Raw genomic sequence first — 20,533 nt, 5'->3', positions numbered from 1 at the left:
GGAATAACACTGTCATCTGCCCTAAATTGTTTTTATTTCTCCTTATACTTAACGTACTGGATTTACATTTAATATTTTGGGTTGGCGAGACTTGCCCAAATAATTTAAAATTACTGTATTAGGCACACCAAAAAAGGAGACTTAATTAAGAAAGAACGCCATAAAAATATTCATGCTGAAATTAAAAAAACTTACTTGATTTTCTCTTCCCTTTCTTGTTCATATTCTTTCTTTAGTGCTTCCAATTCTTGCTGATGCTCCTTTCTCAACATTCGAAGGTCTTTCTGCAATCTAACAATCTCCTTGCCCAGTTTCTGTTTCTCCCGTTCTGCCCCTGCTAATTTAAACTCCAGGTCATTGTGCTGGCCTTCCCTGTTATTACACAATTTGGATTGGACCAAATGTGATTTGGATTTTTCTTCAGTGTTTTCCTCCAAAAGTTCTGTGGGTTTATTTTTTCCATCCATCTGTTGTTGTAAAGCTTGTAATTTTTCATATTTTGAGGTCAACTCTTCCATTTCAACTCTATGTACTTCTTTCTGTCTTACTAAGCAGGAATCCAGCTCTTTTATCTTTTGCTCCAAGATCTGACAGGTTAGCTCTTTCTCTTGGAGGATTTTCTGGATATCGTCAACCACATTTTCCAAGTTGTGCTTTGCCTCTGTGTTATTTTTACCTCCGCCTTCTTCCACATGTTGGGATACTATCAAGGAATATTTCTTGTTTCTTTCTTCAAGTTCTTCTTGAAGATGATCTATCATAACTTGATCTTCACGTTGCTTTGCCTCACCATGTTCGACCTTTATTAAGAGCTCCTGGTATTTGCATTGCATTTCAGAATGAGAAGAAAGTGTCTCTTCTTTTTCTTGCTCCAGCCTCTGCAGTAGCTTTTCTTTCTCAGTTAAATTTCTTTGTAAAACACTGATTTCTTCTTCATATATCTTCTGCACACAATCTTGGGAATCTGCTTTTTCCTGTTCAGTACATGCCGCCACGTTTTTTGCTGATCTGGGTACACTTAATGTTTCTGACTGTGAACTTTTCACTGATTTAAGTTTTTCTTCCAAGATGTGAACTTCCCTTTCTCTTTCCTGCAATTTTGCATTTAGCTCACTCAAATGGCTTTCTGTATCTTTTTTATACTGTTCTTCTTTCTCTTCCATTTGAGATAACAGCTGCTTCTTAATGGCAGCAATTTTTTGTTCAGCTTTTTTCTTTAACTCTGCTAATTTTGCAGCACTTTCTGACTCAAGCCTATCTTCCAATGCCTTTAACTCCTCTTCTTTGCTTTTCACACTTAAATTCACATGTTCCAATTCTTTCTTCTTAGTTTCAACTTCAGCTTTCATGGAATCAACTTGCTTTTCAAGTGTTAAGACCTTTTCTTCAGCTTCTTTAACCCTGTTGTCCTTTTCTTCTCCTAACTCTTGGAAATGTTCAAGTTTCTGAACCAATTCTTTGTTTTCAATATCCTTTTGTTGACTGTAATTTTTAAGAACTTCATTTAAGGACTCTATTTCAGTAGTCTTCTGGGTAATACGGTCCTCTAATTCCACAATTCTTGCTGTTTGAGTCTTTAACTCTGCTTCTAAATTGCACTCCTTTTTCTCCATCTTGCTCTTCTTATCTTCCATTTCACCCTTTAAACAATCAAATCTTTTGTTCTGTTGATCAAGGTCTTCCTTCAGTAAATTTATCTGCTCATCCTTTTCATGAGCTTCCTTTGATTTTAACTCAAGTTGAATCTGCAATTCTTTAATAGTGTTTTGATACTGTGTAAATCTTGACTGTGCTTTCTTCTTCCATTCTGAGAATTTGTTGGAACAGTGATCTACCTGCTCCAGAGCAGAAATTTTCTCTTTACTCAGAGTATCAACTTTCAAAGATAAATCTTGCACCTGATCCAGTAATTCATGTTTTTCTTCATCATACTGCTTATTTAGTGATGAAATGGCTGCTTCTTTTTCGGACAGGCTGATACTATTTTGAAGTTGAACGTTCAAATCAGTTAGTTGTTTACTAAGACTGCTAATCTCAGATGTTTTTTCTTTAAGCTCTTCTTTCATCATTGTGACAGCATTGATGTTTTCAGATAATTCTTTCTTCAACTGTGTTATACAAGACTCCTTTTCAGAAGCAGCCTGTTGCTGATTGCCCCCTTCCTTCTGTAAGGCTTCTTTTTCTGTTACAAGACTTTCAATATCTGCCTTCATGCTCTTAATTTGATTTTCTTTTTCTTCTAACTGATGAGTAGCTTGCTGAAAAGACGTATTTAGCGTATTTCGCTCCTCTGTCAACTGTCTAAGTTTTGCTTCTAATTCAGAAACTGTGCAAGTTTTAATTAACAGTGCCTGCTTAACTTTAGTTGTATGCCGCTGACAATGAGAAATCCTAGAGAGAATGGCATTAGTTTTACTGCCACTAATGGTGATTAGCTCATTTGTTTTAGCTTCTAATAAGGCTTCGGTTCTCTTACAGCAAATATCTAGCTGAATCGCTAGTTCCTCGGACAGTTTTTTAAATTGCAAGCTCTTGTCCTCTAGGCTTTTGTTACTTCTTTCATGTGACAATTTCAAACTCTGGAATTCTTCATCTGTGGTTTTCAACTTGCTAGACAACTCAGAAATCTTCCGCTTATCTTCTTCTGCCAGCATCTTCAGTTCAACTAGCTGCTCTTGAAGAAAAGTATTTTCCTTCAGAGAATTATTCAAGTCAACCTCCAGCTTTTCAAGGTGAGCTTTCAGTTTAGTTTCATCTTGTGCAAGAGAATTCAACTGTTCCTGTAATTCATTTAAGGTTGTATCCTGCTTAACACGTTCTTCCTTCAGCCACATTATTTCCTTGTTCATCTCTTCTTTTTCACACCCAAAGAGGAGGATCTTTTGTTTCAGTTCTGCTACCTCTTGTTCTTTTTCCTGTAATTGGATTTCATGTATTTCCTGAAGCTCCTCAGCTTGCTGATTAAGTTTCTTTTCCCAGATTGATTCAGCATCACTGAGCTCGCGTCGATGAGCCTCATTAAGACTTTCTATTTGCTCCTTTTGGTTTGTTTCCAGTCTAGACACCGCATCACTGATTCCAGCTGAGTTAGCCTGCGCCATTTCCAGCATTTTGGCATTAAACTGTTTTTCTTTCTGACTAAGCTCTAGAACAGTATTTTCAAGCTCTTTCTTAAGTTTGGCTTCCTGATCCAATAATTTTTTCTTTAACGTTTCTTGCATCTCCTTTGCTTTCTGCTTAATTTTTTCCATCTTTTCTTCTTGGTTTTTAAATGTGGTTTCATATTCCTCATTCAAAATATGGATACTGTCCTCTTTGGCTGACAATTTCTGTGTGAGTATCTCAATTTCTTTCTTCTGTCCTTCTGTCATTTGTAAAATCATATTTTCCTTTTCTATCAAGATTTGCTTTGTCTGTTCCTGTTCTCTGTTACTATCTTCAAGTTTAGATTCATAGACTTGGGTTAAAGCTTTTACTTTTTGCTCCATTTCACTATTCTGTTTTTCAAGTTGTTGCATTAAGTCCTGCACCTGGATTTTGTGAGCATCTAACTCAGTACAAACATCTTTCTTTTGTGTTTCAACTTCAGCTACCTGTTTGGTAAGAAGAATTCTTTCTGCTTCCACATCCAACAACTTCTGCTGCAATTGGGCCAACTGTTTCTCATATGCTTTTGTCTGTTCATGTGTGGTACTTTGGTAAGACTGAAAACCATCCAGCTTAGCAGATGCCTGCTGGAGTTCCCCTTCAGTCCTTTTAATATCTGCCTCTAAATTTTCTACATGAGCCTGATGCTCTTTCAGATGCTCGTCCTTTTCCTTCAAGAGAAGCTCAAGTTGATTAATTTGATCTTTCAATGCCTTCTCAGCCCTCTGCATAGACACCTCATGTTCTTTAATAATACTCTGAACTTGTTGCTGGTGATGATTTTTCTGTTCATCCATCTTGGCCTCTAATTCCTGTTTCATTTTATCTGTTTGATCTTTCAGAATAGAATGTTCCTCTTCTAGCTTATGAAGGGCTTTTAATACTTCTGACAGTTCAGAAGATAATGATTCTAATTCTGTTTGCTTCATATCAAGCTTTTCTAAAGTCTTTTCATTCATTTCTTCTATGTGGGCCTGGAAGAGAATCGCTTTGTCTTTCAACAATGTTTCTTTTTCTTGTTCACACTTTTCCCTAAGTTTTTCCATTTCAGTCTGATATTGTTGCTTTAAGACTTGGAGTTCTTCATTCCAAAGGGCATCCTGCTGATGCTTAAGGCTTTCCAATTCTGTCTTGTGTTTTTCAACCATGACTGCAATCTCCTTATTGTGCTTATTTTGTTCAGCTTCCAGATGAACAGCCAAATCTTTTGACTGATTTTTGTTTTCTTGTAAACTTTTTTCCAAAGAACTTTCCAATTCAAGAATTCTCTGTTAATGAAAACAGATGCATTTTTATTAAAGTACATACTTGTTCAGCAGCAGTGATAGACATGATGTGTCTACCACCTACCTGAAGAGCAAAATTTACATAAATAGCTTTACATATCATACCAAACACTAGAAAGGACAAAGAATCTGTACTCTATTACTAAAGGAATCATATAAAGAAGAAAAAAGATCATGGCCAGGCATGGTGGCTCATATCAGTAATCCCAACACTTTGAGAGGCTGAGGCGGGCAGATCACTTGAGCCTGGGAGTTCGAGACCCATCCTGGCCAATGTGGCAAAGCCCTGTCTCTACAAAAAAAAATACAAAAATTAGCCAAGCACGGTAGCGTGTGCCTGTAGTCTCAGCTACTCAGGAGGCTGAGGTGGGGGAATCCCCTGATCCCGGGAGGCAGAGGCTGCAGTGAGCCGAGATTGTGCCACTACCCTCCAGCCTGGGCAACAAAGTGAGACTCTGTCACAGAAAAAAAGAAAGAAAAGATTTTACATTTAACCCGATTCATACTTCCAGATTCTTTCTATTTATCTGGGTAAGCTTTTCAGTTACCTATATTTTCAGAATAATTTTAACTGGATAGTAAACATAAATAAATAATAAAATTGATAACATTAACTTTTGGTATGAAGACTGGGGTTATTTTTCCTAATTTTTAAGGCCTACAACAATATTTTATTATTATCATAAATTTTAGAAGAAAAAGAATGTGTGATTTTTCTACCTTCAAAATTATTTAAAAGGGGTTTTTTTAAAACAAAAAGAAGGAACTTGCATGAATTTTACCAAAGATTAATATTATCTCATGAAAATATAATTTCACTCTGAAGAAGTTAAATAAGCCACAAAATGTCAGAGCTGGAAAGGTCCTAGAGTCCTAAGGAATTACTGAATCTAATCTCTTCATGTGACAGGTGAGGAAATTAAAGTACAATTAATTTAAAAAGCTAACAAGTAGAAGATCTGGGCTTCCTAAGTGTCCATTTCACCTACCATGCAACCTTTTGTAAGGGCTGGTAATGGAAAAATTAAGTATGGTAAAGAACTATGAGTAAGAAGTACGGCTGTTTTTTTTACTATCTAAATCAGAGCAAAACAGCTAAAAACTGAACATCAGTCAGTTTTCAAAACAGGGCATACGCTTCAAATACTGTTAAGAAAAGGGGCAGAGAGGGCCTTTAAAATATGCACTCTGAAACATATATACAGGTATGTTCGTTACAGGACTATGTTTAGTACGGAATAATTGGGGAAACCAAATGCAAAAGCAACAAACAGGTGTAATTAAACTGTGATATAAGCAGAGATTGGATTATGTTCAGGACATGGCATAAGATAAAGCTGGACAAGCAGGAAGGTGCCAGGTCAAGTGCTGCCCAGAAAATGAGGCCATGTCCTAGGCATCAAGGGTGAGTATGCAATGGAGACGCTGCAGAGTCTGAGTGAAAAGCAGCAGACTGAGTGGCTGACGACAGAAATACAGCCAGCTAAAGGCAGAACCAGGAACACCATGTAATAAACACAGAGCCCAAAGCCAAATCCACTCCTATGCAGAGCTTACACTATCTAAAAATCAAGGGCATGTATACATAAATCGAATCCAGTAAAACAAAAGCTTCTTTCAAACTTTATACTGACTAGAGAGATAACCACTTTTCATATGCAAATAATGTCACAACTCCAGAATCTGAATATTATTAAAACTTACAGTTCTGTAAGTCTCTGCTTCTTGCTGAAGCTCCCGAAGTTTATTTTCACTTTCTGTGAGGATTGCTTTTTTCTGCAACTCTAACTCTTCTAGGGCCAAAGATTCTTGCTGTTCTTTTTCTTGGCTGATCTTCAAATATTCTGATTGACTCTTTTCCTGTGCCAAAAATAATTAATAACACCTTAAATGCACATAATTCTCCAGCATTAACAAAGTACTTCACAGGAATCATTTGTTTCATTTGATCTGCACCCAGCCCTGTTAGACAGGTAACGTCATCATCTTTCTCCTCCTGTGCTCTAGTCTACAGAAATAAGACAATATGGCTTTTCCGGTGGGGTAACTGCCACAATTACTACCAATATGGAAAGTTTTGTTCCAATAACCCCACTATGTCTGCTATTTTTTCACTACTTAAATGTTTCACAAAACACTGCTGACTGTGAAAGATCACACAGCTGCTACCACCTCATCTCTACGGTTCAGAGCTGAGTATTTTCTACTCTAGGTCTAGAAACTCGATTTTAAGTTTATACAGTTTGTGAGAACTATCTCATTTAGAAAGGGACCCCACTTGGAAAATCAAATCAGAAGATTACTTGTAAATATATGGGTAAGATCAAGACACTATCTGTAAAACAAAGCTACAATGGCTTTACCACTCCATCAATCCTCAAAAGCTTCTCTGATTGTCCTTACCATATATCAATATTCAATTTAAAGTGTTTATAGTGTTTTGAGAAGAGAAGCTCTAGAGAGTACTTTTAACAGTAAATTAACATATTAAATGTTAATTTCTTAATTGAACTCCAATTAAGACAAACGTGCTTACCTATACCTATTGCTTAGAGTAGATATTGCCAACTGCAATACTTGCAGTTAACTATACTCAAGTAAAGTGCACTACTTTAATTAAGGAAAGATTTTGCACCATATTATGAGTAGGCTGATGAGAAAATATTCATTTACATAACATTAATTTTAAAATATCCATTTAAATATACCACGTAAATTATATTTTAAATATATCACTATATGCCCATAAAGGGGGAAATTTTAATAGTCTACTGAATTAAGAAAAGGGCAGGCCAGGTACTTTGACCTACACCTGTAATTCCAGCAATGTGGGAGGCTGAGGCAGGCAGATCATGAGGTCAGGAGTTCAAGACCAGCCTGGCCAACATGGTGAAACCCTATCTCTACTAAAAATACAAAAAATTTGCTGAGGGTGGTGGCAAGCACCTGCAGTCCCAGGTACTCGGGAGGCTGAGGCAGGAGAATCACCTGAACCTAGAAGGCAGAGGTTGCAGTGAGCCAAGATCGTGCCACTGCACTCCAGCCTGGGTGATAGAGCGAGACTCTGTCTCAAAAAAAAAAAAAAAAAAAAAAAAGAAAGAAAGAAAGAAAAGAAAAGGGCAGACACGGGTACCCATGCTCATGTATATGAAGGCTGGCTCAGTGTCCCCAAAGGTCAATTACCCCAGCATGAAAACTCAAGAGTAGGTATGACAGGCACTTTAGCACTATTTATGTCACACTTTGTTCCTTAATTTCCTTGACCCTAATTTTCATTTATCTTATACTGTTATCCTTTAAGTATTCCTGTAAAATGCTTTAATTCTTTGCTGGATCAACAAAGAAAACAAATATGTGCCCATATATGTGTAAATTTCAAGACCACAGACACCCAATCATACTGTAAATCCATGTGTCCCCACAGAGCAGGTTAGAGAACTTGTTAACTCATTTCAAGAATCACTGTTGCTGGAAATTCTCAGAGCCCCAGATGCAAAGAAGAGTGAAAACAACAATAGATGTAAAAAAGATTAACGCCTAAAATACTATTTCTTACTTTTTACACTGAAGGCATTTTTGAGTTACATATATTATGTTATGGATAATCACTTCATACAAAAACAAATTACATTTTTGTCACTAACACTTTTTCATGGCAACTTATATAAAAGGCTTTCATAAGTGAAGAAAAATATTATTTGTTTCAAACTTTCAATTTATGCTATTTTAACAAATCTTTCAACAGAAATCTCAATCTGATTTTCTGGTTGTTTTTGTTAGTTCAGGCAGTTTTTAAATTTAACTCTACTTTATAAGCCATCAAATGGACTGAAAATTACTACTGAAATTATTCCACTTAAAATAAAAACTACATGGGTCATTTTTATTTCTTCTTCTGTAAAATGCAATTCAGCTAAAATTTTCTCAGCCTTGAGCTCTAGGTATACTCAGTCTGATGAGATTTTAGACACTCTTCTTGAATTATGCAGTCACTGCTCCAACTACTATTTTCCCCTTTTCTTGTCTCTAATCATAGCCTACTACCAGGTGAGAGGGATGGGTAAACAAACTGCTTGATCAAAGTATGTTAGTTATACTGAATATTAAGAATGAAATATTAAAAGAATTTTTAAAAATTTTTTCAATGTTTTAAGCACAAAGTATGGCCAAGCACAGTGGCTCATGCATGTAATCCCAGCACATTGGGAGGCCAAGGCTGGCAGACCACTCGAGGTCAGGAGTTCAAGACCAGCCTAGCAAAACCCAGTCTCTACTAAAATTACAAAAAAAAAAAAAAATTAGCTGGGCCTGGTGGTGTGCACCTGTAGTCCCAGCTACTTGGGAGGCTGAGGCAGGAGAATCACTTGAACCAGGGAGACGGAGATTATGGAGGCTGTAGTGAGCAGAGATCTCACCACCACACTCCAGCCTGGGCAACAGAGTGAGACTCCGTCTCAAAAGAGAAAAAGAAAGAAAGTGTGTTAGATCAGTAAATTTAATTTTCACACAATACCAAGCCAACAAGCTCTAACAGCTTGCCTACTCCCTATCCTCTCTTCATACCCAAACATCAAGGCTGCCAGTAGTCTGACCTCCAGCTGGAAAGCAACAGTGAGAGGATAACTTTATAACTCCGAAAAGTATACCTATAGCAGAAACAAAATAGGCACTTACAAGAGCTACTTTGATTTGCTCCTGAAATTCCCTTTCTTGGGTCTGAAGCTTCTTGGTCAGTTCCTGCTCTTTTCTGGCCAGCTCATTTTCATGAAGCTTTTGGAGCTTAGCAATTTGTTCTTCTGAGGATTTCTGAAAATCAGCCAAACAGATAATATAAGGACACCCAGAATAAAATACATAACTCCACAACTAAATAATACTTTATTATAATTTACTCAGTAATTTTTTAAGAAGAAAATATCCTATTCCTGCTAAGAGAAAACATATTTCCTGCATATATTAAAGTCATCAAAGCCAAGATAGTTAAAAGAATAACCAGTAGTATTCCCCTTAGTTTAAGATAAGTGCTGCTGCTGCTGCTGCAATAGACCCTATTTCCACATCTTGCAGGGATGTTCCCTACAAGTCAGGATAGGTGAGCACAGCTGGGGAATAAGGATGCTTTCAGACAGGGCATGACACTAGTGAAGGTGCACCCTGGCTGCACCAATCAAATTATGCCCAGCTTTCCAGGCATGTACTATTTATTAAAAGGTACTGGCCTTGTTATTTTTTTGGATAGGAAACTTCGATCTTATAAAAATGTTAAATCTCCTTACATAAATCTAAAAAGTTAATATAGTAAAAACAAACAAACAAAAAAAACAGAATGGGGGAGCCCAATGGACAAAATAAACATCCAAGAACAATAAATACTATTCTAAAAAATAAGAGTAAAAAGAGGAAGCTACCAAAGAGCATATTATAAAATTAAACAGGTCGGGTGTGGTGGCTCAAGCCTGTAATCCCAGCACTTTGGGAGGCCGAGGCGGGTGGATCACGAGGTCAAGAGATCAAGACCATCCTGGTCAACATGGTGAAACCCCGTCTCTACTAAAAATACAGAAAGTGGCCGGGCGCGGTGGCTCAAGCCTGTAATCCCAGCACTTTGGGAGGCCGAGGCGGGTGGATCACGAGGTCGAGAGATCGAGACCATCCTGGTCAACATGGTGAAACCCCGTCTCTACTAAAAATACAAAAAATTAGCTGGACATGGTGGCGCGTGCCTGTAATCCCAGCTACTCAGGAGGCTGAGGCAGGAGAATTGCCTGAACCCAGGGGGCGGAGGTTGCGGTGAGCCGAGATCGTGCCATTGCACTCCAGCCTGGGTAACAAGAGCGAAACCCCGTCTCAAAAAAAAAAAAAAAAAAAAAAAAATACAGAAAGTTAGCTGGGCATGGTGGCGCGTGCCTGTAATCCCAGCTACTCAGGAGGCTGAGACAGGAGAATTGCCTGAACCCAGGAGGCGGAGGCTGCGGTGAGCCGAGATCGCTCCATTGCACTCCAGCCTGGGTAACGAGAGCGAAACTCCGTCTCAAAAAAATAAAAAAATTAAATTAAATTAAATTAAATTAAACAGCTGTACATGGTCAGACAAAGCAATAGAACAGCACAGAGAATCCAGAAAAAAGGCTCACATTTAATACTTCAATAATTTAGTGGTATTAAAGATAATATAGGTGAGGCATGGTGGCTCATTCCTATAATCCCAGCACTTTGTGAGGCCAAGGCAGGAGGACTGCTTGAGCCCAGGAGTTCAAGATTGGCCTGGGCAAAATAGGGAGACGCTGTCTCTACAAAAAATGATAGTATGACATATCAGAGGGAGAAATGTAGATTATTAAATAAACAGTTTGGAGACCATTTGGTAGCCATCTCAGAAAAATTTAAATCAAATCCTTACCTCACTCCTTACACTAAATAAATTTCAGTTGGATCAAACATGTTAACTGAAAAAAAAAAAAAAAAAATGAAAGCATAAAAGTACCAGAAGAAAAAAATCAAATTTAAAAAAATAACCTCAGGACTGAACATGTGTTTTTAAATAAAATAAAATTAAAAAATCCAGATAGCATTTAAAGAAAAGCCTTATAAATTCAACTACAAGAAAAAGAAAAATTCCTACAAAAACAATTTGTAAACAAATAACAAATAAAAAAGTCCACAAATAACAAACGGAAAAAGTTATTTGGCTAAAAAGACCTATGTCCAAAGGGTTAATCCCCACTATAAACAAAGAGACTCTACAAATCAACAAAAGACAATGGCCCAATAGAAAAGTTGAGTCAAGGATTTGGCCAAATAACTTAAATAGAAAAAACTAAATTGCACAAAATATATTTGTCATACTGGTAAGAATTATATACATTAGAATGACAATTTTTTTTTTTTACTTTTAAACTTGTAAAGATAACAAAGTTAGATAATGCCATCTTTATGAGAAGGGAAAACATATTCTAACATATTGCTTGTAAGGGTATAAATTGTCCTCCACAGACCTCTTAGCAACTAGGCAACAATTAAAAATACATACAATCTTTACTTGAGTAATACAACACTTCTAGGCATCTAACCTAAAGAAATACAAATGTGAGCAAGTATTTATAAGAATATTCACAGGTCAGGTATGGTGGCTCACACCTGTAATCCCAGCACTTTGGGAGGCTAAAGTGCCTGGATCATTTGAGGTCAGGAGTTTGAAAATAGCCTGGCCAACATGGTCAAAACCCATCTCTACTAAAAATACAAAAATTAGCCAGCCGTGATGGCACATGCCGGTAATCCCAGCTACTTGGAAGGCTGAGGCAGGAGAACTGCTTGAACCCGAAAGGTGGCGGATGCAGTGAGCCAAGATGGCACCAATGCACTCCAGCCTGGCAACACAGCAAGACTCTGTTTCAAAAAAAAAAAGAAAGAAAGAAAAGAAAGGAATATTCACAATTTGCAATAGCAAAAACTGAAAACAATCTAAATATCTATCAATAGGAGAGTGATTAAATTACAAGACATTCCTACAACAAAATCTTGAGCAGCCTTTAAAATAAATAGGGTATCACTATGAATTATGAACTACCAATGGCTAAGGAACAATTATCCTAGACAGATTATTAAGTGGTAAAGCAAAATATAGAACATTCTATATAACATGCTGTATTTTGTGTTTAAAAAAAGAAAACACTGAATTTTTAAAAATGATGTCAGAATTGACCATGTGGTTTTTAAGTTAAAAAAAAAAATCCAGATACCATTTTTTTAATAAAAAAGCCTAATAAGTCCAACTAGAAGGAAAAGAAAAAAAAAAAATAACAGAAGAAAAGAGAAATTATATACACAGGCTACCTCTGGGAAATATACTCAAAAAGAAAAACAGCACTTTTCTTTGAAAACGGGATTCTTTTCACTATCTACTTTATATCTTCTGATTTTTATGCCATATGTCTACATTATTACCTTTCAAAATAATTCATAATTTTTTTTTTTTTTTGAGACAGAGTTTCGCTCTTGTTACCCAAGCTGGAGTGCAATGGCGCGATCTCGGCTCACTGCAACCTCCGCCTCCTGGGTTCAAGCAATTCTCCCGCTTCAGCCTCCTGAGTAGCTGGGATTACAGGCACGTGCCGCCATGCCCAGCTAATTTTTGTATTTTTAGTAGAGACGGGGTTTCACCATGTTGACCAGGATGGTCTCGATCTCTCGACCTCGTGATCCACCCGCCTCGGCCTCCCAAAGTGCTGGGATTACAGGCTTGAGCCACCGCGTCCGGCCAATTCATTATATTTAAGTTGCTGGAGTCCATGGTAATATTACTTATCACATCATATGACTACTTAAAAAATTAAAATACAGTCAGACAGTTATAATTAAGGCCTTATATATCCAATAATTAGCCACAATTTCTAATTTGCAAATTACCTATAGTTCAGCAGGAAGAAGAAAATGAAAGACATATAATTTGCCCCCCTCAATGCCTGCTATGCACTCACAAGTAAAAGCACAGAAATCATACCATGAGTTACAGAAATACATACTTAAACTGTGAAACTCAAGACTCATCTATTCAGATCTGTAATTTATCTTAAGCCATTTTAGTAGTCATAATCAAATATCAAGATTATAAATGGGGAGTCAGTAAAGAAACAGGATAAAATGAGCAAAGTGTCTAGAAAGGTAAACATGACAGGAGGAAAAACAAGCAAAAAACAAAGCAGAAAAAAAATAGGTGAGGAAGGAAGCTGGGAGCAGGGAGGGGCCACGATGACAACATGTTCATATTTCTGAAAAATTAAAAATCTATGGGATTTTAAAAAGTCATCAATTGCTAAGAGATCTTTTCAAAAAGCTAACTTTTAAAGTGAGGTCTATCTATATTAAGAGAAACCAGAACATGAAGTAATCATGATCCATTAAAACATTTAAACAATCTAGCCCCTCAGTCACTTACTCCCTCATTCCCTCAACACATATTAGGCAAGCACCTTCTTGGCCAAGTTCTTTGGAGGATATGCTGCTGAAGCAGCTAAGTAGCCTATCTTCAAGGTGCCTAAGAATTGGGGAGCCACAGAACAGTTAAGGCGCATCTCAGTTTATTACATAGTCCACCGGAGAGACAGCAAAGCTTAAAAGGTTCCAAAGAATTACCGAAGTATTAAATTCATTTATCTATCAAAATGCTTTTTTACTACATCCTGAATATCATGAAATGGTCAATGTTTAAAATACAAACAAATTCTTCTAAAATTTTCAAATTTGTTGTAGCCCATTTCATTACAGAATTATTCTTACTTTCATTACATCAACAACCTCCTGTTTCGCCCGAGTTAATTCCTGTTGAAGGCTGATGCGTTCCTCCTCACTTGTTTTTTCAATAGTTTTTATTTGTTCATCCATTTCTGCCTTGAGTTTTCTCCGTGCTTCCTCTGTTTTTTGGGCTGTACTCAAAGCTTTTTCAAGTTCCTCAAAAGCTATAATGAAAACAGCAGAAAACAAGTATCTCAAGAAATATTATAACTGAGCTAAAGTGATTTACTTTCCATTTTTGAGAACTAAGAGCAGCAGTAGCAGGACAGGTTAAAAAACTCATCACTGTTCTAAGCCAAGAGATACTGGCGTTGTTCAACAAAGCCCCAAGAAATGTTCAGTCACCAAAACCAATTTGTCACTGACTTCTGGATTAGGATATTAAGACTGTTTACATGAGCCTAAGTTCAGAAGTTTGAAAAAATAAATAAATTACTGAAGGCTTTCCATTCTCTGCAAGTTTCCTTATGGATAGTAAACACAAAGAAATGAAGATTTGTCCCTACTTTCTGTACTGCATAATTTCAATTTTTTGTTTGCTATATAGTTTTCAACTTATCAATAATTACATAATAATACCATATATTCACTATGACACTTTTAAAATAGAAAAACTATTCTTTGGCATATCTTATTTTTTAAAATTTCTTAACTAATAAAAGAGCAGAGATTTTTGATTCTTTTTTAAACATTTACTGGCGGAATCACATATTTAAATAATGTATTTTGAAATGGAACCTACTATTTGTGTAAGTTTCAAACCAGAGCTGTTTTCAGGTGACTGGAAAGAAATCTTTACCTGATTCAACAGTATTACAGAAAGGCACTACCACAGCAGAGTGTTCTTGGATAAGAGAAGTAAGAATTCAGGCCCTGCAAAAATAATCATCTTGGCTAGAGTAGTAAGCTTTTTTCGTGTGTGTGTGTGTGTGTGTGTGTGTGTGTGTGTCTGTGTGTCTGTGTGTGTCTGTGTGTGTGTATGTGTATACTTGAGAATGAAGTCTTGCTCTGTCACCCAGGCTGGAGTGCAGTGGCACAATCTCAGCTTACTGCAACCTCTGCCTCCCAGGTTCAAGCACTACTCTCGCCTCAGCCTCTCGAGCAGTGGGGCCACAAGCATGCACCACCATACCTGGCTAATTTATGTATTTTTAGTAGAGATGGGGTTGTACCATATGTTCCAGGCTGGTCTCAAACTGCTGACCTCAAGTGATCCGCCCACCTTGTCCTCTCAAATTACTGGGATTACAGGCATAAGACAGTACATCCAGCAAGATCTTTAAGGAGGCCAAACAGCTCAACATTATCAAACAAAATCAGATAGGATGGGTGCAACAGGTGTGTAACTTGGCATCAAAAATACATATGTGTGTGTTTATGTGTATTTGTGTATACAGATGGTTCCTGACTTATGATGGTCTTAGATCTGTCAAATTCACAATGGTGCAAAAGCTATACATATTCAGTTCACTCCTCCACTTAATAATACAGTTATGTCTGGATAAACCCTTCACAAGTTGATACAGACAAGTTATAACCCCATCATAAGTCAATGAGGATCTGTATATGCCTGTGTATATACGTATATGTGAGTTGTATATGTGTATATGTATGTATGCATGTATACACACACACACACACACACACACACATTATTAGCATACTGATACCCTATGAAAGTCCTACTACTACTGTCATCCTAGATTATTTCCTTTAGTACTCAAAGAAGTCTCCAGACTTCCCTTTACCACAGAGATGGACTAGAAACAAAACTCAGTTTTCAAGATGGGTTTGTAATCCTACCAAGAAACATATGTCCCAGGGAGACAGTCATTCATTGATATATATAATATTTTCACTTCCAATGGTATAAAAAATGTGGGAACTTCAACCTATGACAGCTCAAGAAAAAAGGTCTTTCATTAACAATTTGGCTTAACATAGTGGTTTGGTTACAAGAATTGCATACCTGAAGACAAACATCTATTCTAAAGCATTTGCTTAAAGGCAAATTGCATTATGTACAGAAAAAGGCAAGAGGAGGCTGAATCCTGGTAACAACTGGGAAATACAACTTAGTTTGCTCAATAGTTTAAAAAATAATTTCTCTGGCAACCACATATCCTTTATATAAAAAGCAAATCTATCCAATTTATTTATTTTATGTGCCTGCAGTATAAAACTGATACTCATTTAAGGTCTAAATTTCAAAGGAATATTAATTAGCTGAAATCATTTCTAAAGATTCCTGCTGTCAGGTGCAGTGGGGCTCACACCTGTAATTCCAGTACTTTGGGAGGCCAAGGTGGGAGGATTGCCTAAGCCCAGGAGTTCAACACCTGCCTAAGCAACACAGTGAGACTTCCATCCCTACAAAAAAATTAAAAATTAGCCAGGTGTGGTGGCTTGTACCTACAGTCTCAGCTACTCTGAGAGGCTGAGGTGGGAGGATCACTTAAGTCTCAGAGGTCAAGGCTGCAGTGAGCAGTGATTGTGCCACTGTACTCCAGTCTAGGTGACAAAGTGAGACCCTGTCTCTCTCAAAAAAAAAAAAAAAAAAAGATTGATATTCTAACTTCACTGGCATTTGGCTGCAAATACCATGATGATAATCCTTAGATATAAATATGCTGGAAACAAAAATGGTTGTCTTTGTTTTATATATATTCTTTTACTATAAATTCTAATCTCAAGCATACAGAAAATATGGAAATAATGAACACTTGCTACTAGCAAGAAATTTGTTTCCTCACTTAAAAAAATCAGTCAAGTAATGTGACTAATTATAGGAAAGGTTCTGAAACAAAGCGCTTTCTGCCTAATTAATTTGTGTTGAAGGTTTAAGTGCTGGGGGAATGAAAAAAGGTATGACAATGTCTTCTAATGCTTAAATGTCATCAGTACCTTTTCATTGTTATTGAGCATATAAAACTGAATCTGAACACTTCTGAGTAATTCACAAAAATATCTTCAATCAAGCTCTGGAGAAACTGAAGATAGTTTTGATACTCTTTTAGCAAAGTAAGAGTTTAAATGAAAACCTTTTGTCAATTAAGTAAAACAAAACTACGTAGTCAATACCAGTGAATATCTTTGTTTTCATTTTTAAAATTCCAGAATCCAGCACAATATAAAAAAATAAATGTAATGTTCTCATTTTTTCAAACAAAAAGTCCATGTCACAAGTTCCTATTTAGATACGATTTTCTGCTAATTAAGTTTTCTAATCACACTCGATAAATTTCAGGATATTCTTTTATATACAGTCTAATTTTAGTGTTTAATCCACTACAACAGTTTGTCTAAGTCACCTTATTATCCATCATATAATGCTGAAAGTAGGATAAATTTGGTTTCACAGTTCTTTTCATCTAAATCTAACCGTCTCTCCTACTTCCCAGCACCATGTCAGGGAACGAACCTTTGAAATCTTTCATTGAAATGTAGTATCCAAATTTTCCTTCAGATGACAAATCAACTTGAATATATAAGCCTGATGAAAGAACTTTAAAATTGGATTTAAGCAAAGATCCTTACCTTGCAATATTTTTAAAAACTAAGAATGTTGACATTGATCAAGTTCAGTTGGGCAATAATATTTCTTACTAAAGCAAAATTTCTGAACCAATCAATTATTAATGGCTTTTAACTCTCAACAAAATGTAATGTTATAATTCTTTCTGACATAAAACTCATTGCTTTCCACTTCCCCATACTGCTTTAAGGAAATGTTAAGTAACCAAAAAAGCAGTGGCAAAAGGGATTAAGATATACTTTACATATATATCCAAACACAGAAAAGATATTTCAAACCCATAATGGATTTTACACTGTAGCACAAAGGAAGCCACTTCCTCACAGGAAGTCTGCCTCCAACACTGAGTCTCACTGCAATGTTTAAGGAGGATATGCTGAGAGTTTACTTACTACCCAGAAACATCTCACCTGACTTTGTAACCACCAGAAACAAAGTGGTGTCCACAGCCTGTAATATTCTGAAAGTGAATTCCCTGCTCTTTCCAAAGTGAAACTAGGATTTTAATGTAAGTACTAAAAAAGTATGTTATCAAAATGTCTACATAATTTATCTTTCAAATTCTGAACAAAATATAAGTGAGTGGGGAGAAATAGAGCGTGCATCAGCCACAGCTGACAAGTCTTCTGCCAACATGCAAGAGTGCATGGGAAAACCACAGTCACTGCACACATCAATAGGAAGGCTAAGCACGAACTGCCGCAGAATGTTGCAAGAACACGCTGTGTTCTTCCAAAGCAAAATTCAATGTATCTCAGGCAATTTTAATTTTAAAAAAAACAAAACACTTTGAAAATACTTTTAGGCCAGTTTTTAATGAACTGTAAGTATGATCCTTTGTCAGTTAAGTAAAATGCAAGGCAGGCCTTTTATTGCTAGCTCCTTGCTTTCCACTTCAGATGAGGTTCACTCACATCCATGGGAATTATAAAAATGAACAAATGCTCACTATAAGGGTTAAATGAGAAAGGTTGGCAATCTGTAGCTCTATAATCCAACCATTCAGTCAACAAATACTTACTGGCTGTTTACCAACTGCCAAGTATTAGCTAGGTATTAAGTGACAAAGAAAATATTTAACAAAAACATAGCTGAAGTAGTAAGAAGAGGGAATAAAAGAACTAATCCTTAGATACAGCTAGGAAGAGTGTGGCACTGTTTTTACTACTCCAGCACCTCTTAGGATACTCCTCATCCTGAGCATCCTCATCAGTTATAGTAAGAAATGCTAGAATTCTGAGGTTTTGCAGCATTACCGTTTTGTTATACTGTCCCAGAGAACACTTTACTATACAGTTAACAGGACCTACTTCTACTCACAGTGCAGGAAATAAACAAAATGCAGAAGTGTGAAAAGGCTGCCACCCTCTTTATTAACTGATGATCCTAACAGCCAGTTAATGACATGAAGAATAAATAAGCCGATGCCTGTCTTTATCCCAGCAAAAACAAACAAAACAAATGAAATGCACAACAAAATGAATAAAATGCAAATTAACAGAAAAAGCAACAAAAATAATTTTATCAAAATTCCCACCAAGTCATCAAGCGTCTTTGGCAAATAAAATCAAAGTCTACAGCACCATTTCTCAATATGTGGTCCAAAGATCCTGGGGTCTTGAGACCCCTTCAGAGGATCTGTGAGATGCTCCCTTTTCTGAATACATGTCTTCATAAGAGTCGATTTTCTTCATATATTTCAACCAAAATAACACATCACAACTAATTAAATGCAGAAACGGGCATGAAAATCCAGTTTCATGCTCACTTTGGCAGCACATATACTAAAATTGGAATGATACAGACATTAGCATGGCCCCTGCACAAGGATGACACACAAATTCGTGAAACGTTCCATTCCGAGGCGGGCGGATCACAAGGTCAAGAGATCAAGACCATCCTGGTCAACATGGTGAAACTCCGTCTCTACTAAAAATACAAAAAAGTAGCTGGGCATGGTGGCATATGCCTGTAATCCAAGCTACTCAGGAGGTTGAGGCAGGAGAATTGCCTGAACCCAGGAGGCGGAGGTTGCGGTGAGCCGAGATCGCGCCATTGCACTCCAGCCTGGGTAACAAGAGCGAAACTCCGTCTCAAAAAAAAAAAAAAAAAACAAAAGACAAAGAAAATCCAGTTGCATTGTATTAAGCCAAGCAGTAAGATAGCAAAAATGTAAAAGAAGGTCATTCTTCAACTAAATCTTATTTTGGAAAATATAGGTAGATTTCATAAATGTATTTATGCTATCATGTAATGGATTTATCATTGTTACTTTATTTTTGAAACAGAGGCTCACTCTGTCGCCCAGGATGGAGTGCAGTGGTGTAATCTCAGCTCACTGCAATCTCCGCATCCCGGGTTCAGGTGATTCTCCTGCCTCAGCTTCTCAAGCACCTAGGACTAGAGGCATGCACCACCATGCCCAGCTAAATTTTGTATTTTTAATTAGAGACAGGGTTTCACCATGTTGGCAAGGCTGGTCTCGAACCCCTGGTCTCAAGTGATTCTCTAGCCTCTGCCTCCCAAAGTGCTGGGATTACAGGGGTGAGCCACTGTGCCCAGCCTAAAACTGTTATTTTAAAAATAATTAAACAAATATTGTTAAGATTTTTACTTTTAATTATTAATACAGGAAATATCGATACATTATTAGCCCACATGAAGCTCTTTGGAATTCCAAATAAGTTTTAAGGGTGTTAAGAGGTCCCTGAGATCCAAGAGTCTGAAAACTACTAGTCTAGAGTTCACATAAATGAAAATAAAACACTACTACCCAGTGGCATAAAGTAGATAGTGCAATACTTATCTATAAATTAGGGCCTTCGCAGAGGCTTACCAAATATCACATTTGCAATGAAAATCTACATTTTAAGCCATACTACAAAATATGTAACAAGATTCATTCTATAAACTGACTTACCAATATATCCAAATTTTTTTTCTTTTTTTTTTTTGAGACAGAGTTTCTCTCGTCACCCAGGATGGAATGCAATGCAGAGATCTCAGCTCACTGCAACCGCCGCCTCCTGGGTTCAAGCGATTCTCCTGCCTCAGCCTCCCAAGTACCTGAGATTACAGGTGCGTGCCAGCATGCCCACCTAATTTTTGTATTTTTAGTAGAGATGGGGTCTCACCGTGTTGGCCAGGTTGGTCTTGAACTCCTGACCTCAGGTATCCACCCACCTCAGCCTCCCAAAGTGCTGAGATTACAGGTGTGAGTCACCACGTCCAACCCCAAATTTTCATATATGCTTTACATACATATTTATCC

General features: G+C 37.0%; 1 protein-coding gene and 1 non-coding gene across 6 annotated transcripts in view; one reads left to right on the top strand and one right to left on the bottom strand.

Annotated features, from left to right (window-relative positions):
* The window catches only part of GOLGA4 (golgin A4), a 148,562-nt gene that overhangs the window by 37,741 nt on the left and 90,288 nt on the right, over nt 1-20,533 (bottom strand). For all 5 annotated transcript variants that reach the window (XM_074406004.1, XM_039461949.2, XM_039461950.2 and 2 more), the window contains 4 exons: nt 13,713-13,891; nt 9,108-9,239; nt 6,138-6,293; nt 196-4,415 (listed from right to left, as the gene is read on the bottom strand). In XM_074406004.1, coding sequence (XP_074262105.1) covers nt 196-4,415; nt 6,138-6,293; nt 9,108-9,239; nt 13,713-13,891 — 4,687 coding nt within the window. The remainder of the gene's footprint in view (nt 1-195; nt 4,416-6,137; nt 6,294-9,107; nt 9,240-13,712; nt 13,892-20,533) is intronic.
* Nucleotides 19,023-19,126, top strand: LOC120360870 (U6 spliceosomal RNA). Its single transcript, XR_005577271.2, has one exon. It is a non-coding gene; the product is annotated as a U6 spliceosomal RNA (small nuclear RNA).

This window comes from Saimiri boliviensis, chromosome 9 (assembly GCF_048565385.1).
Source record: "Saimiri boliviensis isolate mSaiBol1 chromosome 9, mSaiBol1.pri, whole genome shotgun sequence".
Taxonomy (NCBI): domain Eukaryota; kingdom Metazoa; phylum Chordata; class Mammalia; order Primates; family Cebidae; genus Saimiri; species Saimiri boliviensis.
This window is presented reverse-complemented; position numbering and strand designations above follow the sequence as displayed.